Source organism: Cololabis saira, chromosome 19 (genome assembly GCF_033807715.1).
Source record: "Cololabis saira isolate AMF1-May2022 chromosome 19, fColSai1.1, whole genome shotgun sequence".
Taxonomy (NCBI): domain Eukaryota; kingdom Metazoa; phylum Chordata; class Actinopteri; order Beloniformes; family Belonidae; genus Cololabis; species Cololabis saira.
Genome location: NC_084605.1, coordinates 23,190,842 through 23,202,321, shown reverse-complemented (window position 1 = coordinate 23,202,321; position 11,480 = coordinate 23,190,842). Strand labels below are relative to the sequence as shown.

At 41.9% G+C, this 11,480-nt stretch overlaps 1 protein-coding gene across 1 annotated transcript in view; it reads left to right on the top strand.

The window, feature by feature from the left end:
* LOC133419370 (arf-GAP with dual PH domain-containing protein 1-like) overlaps positions 1-11,078 on the top strand; it is a 40,660-nt gene extending 29,582 nt beyond the window's left edge. The window contains exons 5-12 of the mRNA XM_061708506.1: positions 2,442-2,554; positions 2,670-2,816; positions 6,877-6,960; positions 7,102-7,164; positions 7,641-7,712; positions 7,813-8,041; positions 8,889-8,993; positions 9,928-11,078. Coding sequence (XP_061564490.1) covers positions 2,442-2,554; positions 2,670-2,816; positions 6,877-6,960; positions 7,102-7,164; positions 7,641-7,712; positions 7,813-8,041; positions 8,889-8,917 — 737 coding nt within the window. The 3' untranslated portion in view covers positions 8,918-8,993; positions 9,928-11,078. The remainder of the gene's footprint in view (positions 1-2,441; positions 2,555-2,669; positions 2,817-6,876; positions 6,961-7,101; positions 7,165-7,640; positions 7,713-7,812; positions 8,042-8,888; positions 8,994-9,927) is intronic.
* The last annotated feature ends 402 nt before the right edge of the window (positions 11,079-11,480 follow it).

Here is an 11,480-nt window from a genome sequence, read left to right as displayed (position 1 = left end):
CCTAGAATAATTTGAGACAGAATTAATAATTTTGGAACAATGCAGTAGTATTTAGTAGTGATGCACCAAAATGAAAATTTGTGGCCGAAACCGAAATCGAAAATAAAAATAAACAGTAAGATCTCATTACACTTAAAACAAGAGTCATCACCAGAAAAATAACTTGTTATTTGACAATTTTCACCTGTTTCAAGTAAATTTTCACTTGAAATAAGTAGAAAAATCTGCCAGTGCGACAAGATTTATCTTATAAGCAAAACAATCTTGTTCCACTGGCAGATTTTTCTACTTATTTTAAGTGAAAATCTACTTGAAACAGGTGAAAATTGTTGTTTTTTTCCAGTGATGAGTCTTGTTTTAAATGTAATGAGATTTTTTTCAACTAAAAATGAGACATTTTAACTAGAAATAAGACAAATATTCTTGTTAAGATTGTGGGTTTTTGCAGTGTATTATGTCAGATGTGCTGTATTATTGCCACCTTCCACATAATACCATTGTTTTGTATTACTCTAAGAAAGGTCTTCTGCCTGTTTGCGAGATAGAGTTGAAAATGTCAAAATGCTGTATTAAAGGAAGGCTAAAACTTTTATTCCTTGTCCCCCCCTGGATTTATTCTCTAAAATTTTACTGTTTATTGTCCCCCCCAACTATGAAACGGGATTTTTGCCCCTGCATCCATCCATCCATCTTGGATCTCTAACCCTGGACAGATCATCTATTCAGTAGCTAACTACTGAATCAGCCAATTCTGGTTTTGGTTTGGAACTTAGAAGGGACCCTGTTGTCTCCGGTCCATTATTCCAACTTTTTACTACACACCAGCAAATGATTGATTACTGTTTTGTTTGGAAGGCAAACAAAACTGATATCACTTTCCAGTTGGCAAAGAAGGGAACAGGCTGTGGCCGCCATGTGTTTTTGCCCCACTCTTATTGTCCTTTGTGCTCTGCTCAGACTCATTAATCCTACCGATGATCAGTAAATGGGCATTGGTTACATCCTGGACAGTTTTGGTCAGCTGCTATTGAGCTTCGTCACCTTGGTCAGTTCTCATATCCGTTTGCGATGCATTCACTGTAGCTTGGATGCTTCCATTGCTCCCCTGTAGCAGTTTACAGGAACTTTACAGGGGAATTTAGCCTTAAGTGTCTTTCAGAAGAAGACTTGACTGTCCAATGGGAAACAACCATTAGCTAATGAAATCAGTGGAGCATTTAAAAAAAAATAGTGAAGTTGGTGCATTAACTTGAGAGTGTAGCTTGTTTTGTGGCCATAAGGAAGTCCACCTTTCCTGTTCATGGTTGCAGAGGTGCCACAGCCAGCTGTTGTTGAGTAGCAAAAGGCTAGTAGGGTTAGTAGGGCCAGTTGGCCAGTCCATCATGGGGTCACATGGAGACAAGTGAGACAAACAACGATGCAGTCACTTCTGCAGACAGTTTAGACTGATCGGTGCGCCTAACTTTCATGCTTTGAACGATGAGAGGAAGCTGCTAGAATATCCCCAGAACAGCCACACAGACACAGGGAGGACATGCAAACCCCACTCAGAAAAGCCTCAGAGCCGAACCACGATCCTTCTTGAGAAAAAATGATTGTTGACATTTAAAAAAAAAAATACAGTTAAAGGCAAAGATTGTCACTTGATTTGTAACTTGAAACTAGTGAAGAAGTTAAAAGTAAAAACTGTAAAAGCACGAGCTCCGAAACATCTCTGTCTCTACTAAATAATCATCTGTTTGGATAAAACAAAACATGATTGAACTCGATTCTCGCTCATTTTTAAACGTACGGGTAACACTGATGTTTGTATTCAATGTATTACTGTAATATAACTTTCTGGTGTTACTGTAAGTATCAGTGATGTGGCTTTGGAGAAAAACTGACCAACAAACCCACATTTGATGCTATATGAATGTACCTAAGGATGTGGTGAGGGTGTAAATTAGTCACTTCTTTATGACTCTGATTGTGCGACCTGCCTTCAAGGCCACGAAAATAGACTCAACCATGACTGAAATACAAGAAAACGGGGATAAAAGGAGGCAGTGTGGGCAGAGTGATTTACTAAAATAGACTGGAGACACCGACTCGATGGCTTACATACCGTATACTGCAGAGCAGCAGGTTATGACAGAATGACACAAGAAAGGATTTTCAACGTACCAAACCAATAAGAAAAATCCCCCGGGTGCTGACTCATGCACTTATTCCTGCTAAATGCTCCCCTCCTTGTTTGTTTGCATATTCTTGCTCAGCTGTGTTTTACACAGTCTCCTGTTTCTTCCTCTTTGTGCAAATGAGATTTCAACCGATTTTCGTCGGATCCTGCTGTAAATGACTCTTCTGTTGGATCTGTCTCCTCTGAAGGGTGCTGTGTATCAGCATCCCTACCACGCACACATTTTTATTATTTTTGTTTTTTTTTCTTCTCTGATCAGGGTACCGAGAGGGGTTTCTATGGAAACGAGGAAGAGACAACGGTCAGTTCCTCAGCCGAAAGTTTGTCCTGTCGGAGAGGGAGGGAGGGCTCAAATACTTCAACAAACAGGATGTAAGCAAGATGACACATGAGCTAAATTATTCTTGGGGGGGTTGGGGGGGGCACTGCTCAGAAACAGGAGAGCTTCATCTCGTTCTTTGTCATGTTTTGTTCCGTCTCCATCAAGGCCCGGGATCCCAAGGCAATAATGAAAATTGAAACCCTCAACGCCACGTTCCAGCCAGCCAAGATAGGCAACCCCTGCGGTCTGCAGATCACCTACCTGAAAGACAACAGCACAAGGAACATCTTTGTCTACCACAGTGACGCAAAGGTACGCCGTCATGTCACATTCATGTCTTTTTTTGGGGGGGGGAGAATGGGGATGACATGCAGCAAAGGGACGCAGGCTGGGATTGGAACCTGCGACCGCTGCAGGAGGACTGTACCCTCAGTATATGACCGGACAATTTAGAGGTAAAGTAGAACCACTTAGAAGCATTTAGGATTGGATTCAACTTTAATAATCCCCAAAGGGGAAACTTCATTGCCACCATGGCCACAACAATACAACATAAGACAACAATCAACAATACACATTAACAATATCTCCACCTAGGGACAGTAGTGGATCAATACAACAGCAAAATAACCAGAAAATTATGACAGCCTAAAAGAGTGGCTGCAGTTTAAAGTGCAATTTCAAATGTCAAATGATCTGAGTTTCCGTAAGAAAAATAATCTGGACTGGGCCTTCTTAAAAATAGCATTGGAGTTCATATTCCAGTGCAGTTTACAGTCCACATGCACACCAAGATATTTATATGAGGGTACAATCTCTACGGACTGTCCTTTAATCAAAATAGGGTCAGTTTCAGGTTTCTTCCTTCTCATGTCAATAACAAGTTATTTCGTCTTGTCTACATTAAGAATAAGGTGGGCATCCTCACACCAACTGACAAAACTGTCCACTTCTCTTTGGTAGGCGGCATTGTCATTATTAAAAATATAGCCGACAAGGGCAGAATCATCAGAAAACTTTTGTAGATGACAGGAATTGCTGCTGTGCCTGCAGTCAGAAGTGTACAAAGTAAATAAAAACGCAGATAAAACTGTACCCTATGGAGCCCCAGTGCATGTGGTAACAGTTTCTGATCTACTGCCATGAAGCCTCACATACTGACGCCTACCTGAGAGGTAATCAGTGACCCAAGTGATAGTAGAGCTGTTAAGATTATAATTAAAAACTTATTGGCTAAGATCTGTGGCCGTAGTGTGTTAAAAGCATTAGAAAAGTCAAAAAACATTATTCTGATAGATGCACTCCTAAGTTCCAGGTGACTGTATACGCATCATCCACACCTACACCTGCTCTATATGCAAATTGAAGCGGGTTCTGAAAGGCACAGACCTGCCTCTTTAAATGCCCCAGGACAGTCCTCTCAAAGCACTTCATTACGATCTTTCAGTGCCCTAGCATTTGGTTTCTTAGGCACTGGCACAATACATGACGTTTCTAAATCTCAGGAATCTTAGACAAGAACAGAGACATAGAGAACAAATAGTGCAAGACTGTGCACAGCTCATCAGCACACACTTTAAGGACACGTGGCATGATCCCATCTGGACCAGGGGCCTTATTTACTTTCAGGTGTTTAAGCTGGGAATGTACCTCATCAACTGTAACAGTTATAGGGGGAGAAGGAGTGGGTTTCTCCTTCTCCACGGAGAGGATGGGGGGCAGTTGAAGAAACCTTATGTAAAAGGTTGGAGGTTTCAAAACGGGCAAAGAATTGGTTAGCCTCATCAGGTGTAAAGCTACCCTCTCGGATGTTAGAGCTAACAGGACCGTAACCAGTGATAGACTTTAAGTCCATCCATAGACCCTTAGGGTCACACACCTGTAGTTTACTTTCTACCCTCTCCTTAAAATTCTTCTTACCCTGCCTTTAATGAAGGGATAATGTGCTTTTTAAGATGCCTTAATGTTATCAGGCGTGTTTTCTTGTTCAAAGTGCTGATGTGACTGGTTTTAGAGAGGGAGCTGCCAGCTGCTCTCTTCTCTTACTGAAACTGTGTTCCAGCAACAATCTTTACCAGAACGGAGTTCAAGCCTGGTTTCACTCCTGATTATCTGACTGTAACAGTTATTTAGGATGTAATATCTGAAATAGATCCAAAATATAATCTTTACGCATCGCTCCTTCCATCCCTGTATCTGCCTTCAAGCATTTGTTGAGTAATTTATGTGTGTGGGGTCACCAGTGAGTTTTTTGGAAAGTGTCACGGTAGCACTTTGTTTTATGGCTCCCATAATGTCCATAAAACCCCTTTGGACATTTCTTTATTTGATATTAAACGTGGTGGAAAATAAATACATTGTTCAAGGCCAGTGCTCTTAAAAGTACAATAATTTAGGACCAAGCATGTGTGAGCAGATTTTATACAGATGTACAGTATGAAGTTCCAGTGGTTTTTCTGTTAAAAAGCATTTAATTTCTCTTGGAACTGGAAATGTAATACTTTCTAAATCACAGTGAGCATTAATTTACCATTGTAACATGTGTTTAAGAGTTTGTTGGATTTCACCTGGTCAGAGTTGAAATGCCATGCTGCACCATGACTTGGGCTCATACAAATGTTTGCTGAAAAATGCCCGATGACTGAGATGTTTGCTGAAAAATTTGTTATTTCAATTCCTTGAATTTCTAGATTTACTTGGACAGATAAAAGACATTTAAACATTTTATATTTATTTTACATTTACCATATTTACATATGACGTAAGGTTAGAAAGGGTTACAGTGTAACTCCATTGTGTTTAGGCCCCTCTAACCGTCGGGGGAAATGGCCTATAATTGGACACAGTTTAGTAATGCGGCTACTCGTCCGAGACGTGGATGCCCAGTAAAGACGACCAAAAAGGGACAACACAGTAAACCACAGGTAGCAGCTAAAAGCTTCAAGACGTCACTGAAATTGGTAAACATCACTCTCAATGACTCTGAAATACATAAAATGTCGAACAGGTAGGATAACCATAGCAGAACACCCCGGAGGAAGCAGCTACCTTTAAAACAAAAAACAATATAGCTGCATGCCTAAACTTTTCTAAAGAGCACTTTCTATTGATCACCTTGGCAGTCTGCATTGCGACTGGCAAATGTTTTAAAATATACCTTTATTGAACCCTATAGAAGAACATTTGTGGTCTGACAAAACTAAATTCTTCTAATGGAAGGTTTGCTAATAGGTATGGTGCAGAAAGGATGGAGTGTATGGTGGAGGGAGCATAATGCTGTGGGTTTACTCGACTGCCTTGGACCACTTGCCATCATTGAAGGGAAAATGAATTTCCAGGTTTACCAAAAGTGTCTTTATCCTGGGTAATCTCAGAGCCGCCGTGAGCCAGATGAAGCCTAGTCAACGTTGGGTTGTGGAGCAGTGACTCTAAACACTGAAGCGGAGTGGAGTGGCCATGTCAGGACCCAGATCTCAACCTCACGGAGATTCTGAGGAACGAGATCTAGAGAGCAATTTACATACGTCCTATAAATGTGTCTGAACTGAAGAGGAATGCTCAAAAAGCTGCTCCTGAACATAGATCTGATCCAAACTCAGTGCTGCCAAAGGAGGTTCGGGCTTCCAAAAACTCCTACAGTTCGTCCACTTTTTTTTCCAACACCATCAGTGTTCGATGGGTGTAATCCACAAAGACATGAGGGGCTATTATTCGTTTGTCAACTAAAGCATGTTGTTTATGTTTATCATTGTGACTCAAATGAAGATATGAGAAACCTGTCATTTCAAAAAGGTACTCATTCTATTTCTTGCCAGTGTGTATGTAAAAAAAAAGGGACAGACTTTATTCTTCAGTTTCAGTCCCATCTGCCTGAATGTGAACTTCTAAACACGGCCGTCTGTGTCTCACTGAAGATTTCAAACAGATGAGAATGCTGCCACAATTATGAAATTTAACATTAAGATAGTTAAAGCGCTAGACGCAGGCAAAGGTGAGAATATTTAAGGGAAGAAAGGGAGGGATATTATTAGCCTCTCAGTGAGGTGAATATAATTAATAGGCCAAGTGAGAGGAAACACTGCCCCCTCTGCTGGTGGAGAAGTGTTACTGCGACATGAGAGGACGGGTTCGTTGGGTTCATTCGCAGTCACTCGTGGTTTGTAGTGGAGTGATTGACAGCAGGAGCATCCACATGGCACACCTGAAGCTGACTGTACCTCACAGTGCGTGAAAGATACCAACACTGGTGAAGAAAAATACTTTATTGAGTCCAAACCCCTGAAAACATAAACTTCTGTAAGCTGAAAAGGAGAAATCTAGAAGGTCACAGTCACTGAAAGTGTTTTGTTTTTTTTTTTCTTTTGTTTATCAGGAGATGGTTGACTGGTTCAACGCCATCAGGGCGGCGAGGTTCCACTACCTGCAGGTAGCCTTCCCTGGAGCAAGCGACGAGGAGGTGAAGATGCTTAACGTGTTGCTGGTGCAATTTTAAAGCAGTATTTTATGTTGCTCTGTTACAAACTGTTTGGCTGATGTGAGTGTATGGTTTTACTATTTCATCTATACTTTTGTTATGACATGGTTCTATTTTTCCCAGCTGGTTCCCAAACTGACCCGAAACTTCATGAAGGAAGGCTTCATGGAAAAAACTGGTCCAAAGGTTTGTGCTGTACCCACTGGCAGCATTAATAGTTTATTCAAAGATCAATTACCAACTGTCTGTAGTAGTTTAGCTCAAAGGAGACTTTTTGGTTTAGTTTGGTTAAAACTCCACAGAGATACAGTATAGAAGCTCCTTTTTCAACCACGTATTTACATCTCTATTCATAGCAGTTCATTTTAATTCTATTCTCATCTGGGTTCGTGACAGAGCCCTGCAAGTCTGGCATCGTAACGTTTTTCAGATGGGAGTGGTTTCAAAACTCAGAATAATTGGTCTTAAACACAGAAAAGGGGATTCTTTTTTTCATATTATGCCCCACTTAAACACATCAGCTCATAGTTATATTTACTGTGATCAGAATTTGTGTTTTTACATAAAGAGGCTTTAAGGGATATCATTTGTTGTAACAGAAAACTGAAAGCCTTCCATTGTCTTGTGTCTCTGGATGATTTGGCTGTCTGGCCTCCCTGCAGCACACAGAGGGCTTCAAGAAGAGATGGTTTACGATGGACGACAGGCGGCTCATGTATTTCAAAGACCCTCTGGTAAGAGGAGACCTGATTCGTCCTGACCTTTTGCAGTGATCTGATTTGTCGGAGAGTTTGTCCACGAGCCCTCCACGTGTCCATCCGTCTTTCTGCCCAGGACGCCTACGCCCGCGGTGAGGTGTTCATCGGCAGCAAGGAGAACAGCTACACGGTTCTGGCCGGCCTGCCGCCGTCCACGCAGGGCTACCACTGGAACCACGGCATCACCATCGTCACGCCGGAGAGGAAGTTCCTCTTCGCCTGTGAGACTGAGGCCGAGCAGCGGGATTGGATAGCCGCTTTCCAGAGAGTCATCAACCGACCAATGAGGCCGCAGGAATATGCAGGTCATTACTGAGTATTTTCACACTGCAAAAACAGCCCCGTCTAGAAATAAGCCTGATACTCCATCTAGTCAAATAGTTTTATATTAAACAAAAACTACTGCCAATGAGCACAAACAAACCCCAAAGCAGTTTTAATTCAAACCGAAATGTCAAACAGTTAACGCTACCCAAGTTGTCATTTTACTGCATTTACAGTGCATCTGTTGTGGGTAATGCAAAGCTGTAACGTCAATTTCTAAAGATGCAAACCCTGCAGAAGGGGAAGTGGGTGGAGTTAAGATGATAACCCCAGGCCATTAAAACAACTCCTTTGAACTCCTTTTCTTTTGACCAAAACATATCACAGACATTTCAATGAGTCCTCAGGAAATTGGTCAACAGTAAAAACACACGTCTTTTGTTCATCTAAGTTAGACATCTCTTAAATACAAGCTATAAATACAAATTTATAACGACTATTAAGAAAGAAAAACAAGCTCTTAGGAGATTATCTGTTATTTTATTGGTAACCTACAACTTCATGTTCACATATATGTGTAACGGTATCTCTAGTTTTGGAAGATATACAGTTAAATGGAAATAAAATTGTACTAAATGTCACGATTTGATCATTTAAGAGTGTAGCATTCCTTTGTGATATTCAGTTTTAGAACAAAAAGCAGCGTTCAGACTCCTGGATGGGCTTTCGGTGCATTCAATCCATCAAATAAACATGGTTAGCCCGGTGCTATGAGTCTTCTGTAGCTAACATGCAGTACAAGCCTTTCTAGGAAGGTTTGATTCAGACTTGAACCGGCCCTGATTCTATGAAAATGCATTTCTCATGACTGCATCTCTGTCTCCACAGTGGAGGCCCATTTCAAACACAAGCCTTGAAGCCGACAGGAAGTTCAAAACTCACCTGGAGTGGCCCAGTCTCATTCAACCCTGCAATGGGTGACAAGCGACCACGGTGAGAGGCGGTGGGGTGGGGTGGGGTTGGTGGTCAAGAAGTGGGGGGGAGGGGTTTGGAATGACATGAGACACAGAAGAGAAGACGACGGAGGGACTCCAGTCCATCGACGTGCAGAAAACTCTCGAGAGCCCCTCGTGGTGTGGTCCGGCACCGAAGGGTAGATGATGTCATCACTATTGCGCCTATCAACTATGTGCTGTGCATTATCATACCAGACTCCCCGCCTCCTCTCCTCAGTATGTGGACCCCCTCCCCCTGCAACAAGCTCCCCCCTAAAACCTAATTTTGTCTTGTGAATGGTTCACTTTGCTTGTAATCTAATGTAATTATGTAATGTAGAGTCATTCCACTGGTTGCTCAACAAAGACAATGCATTGTTAATTTATTGAATGTAGAGTTTTGACGACTGTGGCTTATTGTGTGTGTGGGTGTGTGTGTGTGTGTGTGCGTGCGTGTGTGTGAAAATCGTGACGTTTTCATGTAGGACACTGTGAGGTTAAACCTCTGGCACTGAAACCCTGGTGAACCTGAATCAACAAAGTGCTGTTAACAACAAATATGCATCCGGAACACACACAAGCTCTCAGTGAACACCATCGCTGTTAACAAGCTGCAGCTGGAGCGGGCCGATCTGCATCGAGGCAGGGTTCTCTCAAAACCTCCATCTGACAGCTGTTCTCTCTTTGATTTGTACCGTTGAACATACCAAGTCATCGTGGACGTGATTTTATTGCTGCTTTCAAGGATTGTAATGTGACAGGATTGTAATTTATATAACACCTACAACTGTTTGATTTTCTCTTTGCATCTTGTTTGAAGGACATGTTGTGTAGATCCTGACGTCATAGTGAGAGTTGGTTTCATTATAAAAATCCTAACATCAATACAGAGGAGCCTGAGATCAGCCGGCCTTGTCTTCTGTCTTCTGTAGGTACCTACGTGCACTTTTCAACTTCCCGACTACAACTGCGACCAGACGTCTGCATGCAGTGCAGATTTTCAAGTTCAAATTGGCATTACATTTGGTCAATTTAAATAAATGAATCTGTTACAACTCAGATCCGTGTTGTCAGAATTCTAAAACAGCCTCCACATACCTGCTTCGTGTCGATATCATTTTAACCCTGAATTTCGGTAGAGGCTGCGATTTGATGACAGAAATGAAACGCATCGTCTCCTAGAGGAGAGAGGGGTCCATTCTGCTGATGCAAAATATTTTTGGAAGTAAAATGTTAATCAGATGGGAAAATCCCACTCACTTTAAAGGGAAACATTAATCAGATCCGTAGTCAACAACACTGCATGTTCCAAGGGCCAGTTCTGGAAGCTGAGGGTTGGGACGTGGCTACCAGGTGCTTGCTGATGAGCCCCTACCCCAGGCCTGGCTGCAGGGTGGGGTCGCTGGAACCTGCATCTGGGTGAGGTATATACAAGACCTTGGTCCTAGTTTGGCCTGCCCCCCTACCTCAGAACAATTTGCCTTGAGAGACCGTACCCGGAGCATTTGCCGGCCAACATTATCACTCCTTCAATCAAGGTCGCGATTCAAAGGAGGGGGGGCAAACAGCAAGCAGCAAGCAACAAGCATAGTTTGCAAACACAGTGATGTGTTGCTTCTAGAGTTTGTTTTAAAATAAGATAAGAAGGTTTTGTGCTGAAAAAAAAAGCTATAAGAACTGAATTTCTTGTTCCATCAGCTTTATTGTCTGAGGTAAAAATACATGAATACTTTGCATGTTAAACTGTATGTAAACTTCCGCTTGCAACTGTGGTGACAGATTCGGAATCCAGTAATGCACATCGTGATCGGGACATTAAAACTAAGCTGTAATTAATCATATATTTCTAAATGACCCACCTGTTGGAATTATCTTTTTTTTTTTCCAGAATGTGTTTCAGTATTTCTAAAACAGTCCATCGGGAGGGGCATTATGGGTAGAACAGGAATCTCACCGGATCAATACACAGCCCCCACTGCCTGAATAAAATCTTTAAAAACACTAGGAGGCCTGTAGAAGGAAGCAAATCTGACATGAAACCTATGTTAAATCAATAAGTACATCACTACGATTCGATTTAAAGTCGAGTATTACCTAATTTGTCCACCAGATGGAACCCTTACATTGAGCCTCGAGCCTGTGTCAAATAACCTAAACCAGTTAATAAAGGATTGTTATACAAAACAGGGACAAATATAACAGGCATTTTTGTCATGTTGTGAACTGAAATTGTTAGATTGAAATGGCCTGATTCTAATTATTGGTCACCATCAGCACATTATGAAGGTCTACACAGCTCTGTTGGTGACACAGCTATGTCCATCAGGGTTGTGTTTATGCAGGGAAACGTCTATAACATGCAGGACAGTACCTTTCAAGGACCAGATTTGGCAACAACTGCTCTAGAGCCAGTTCAGGGCCAGCAGGAACTCATCCCAGCCGCGTTGTCATCGGGCAAAAATCAGTAGTTGCTCAGTCTATCACA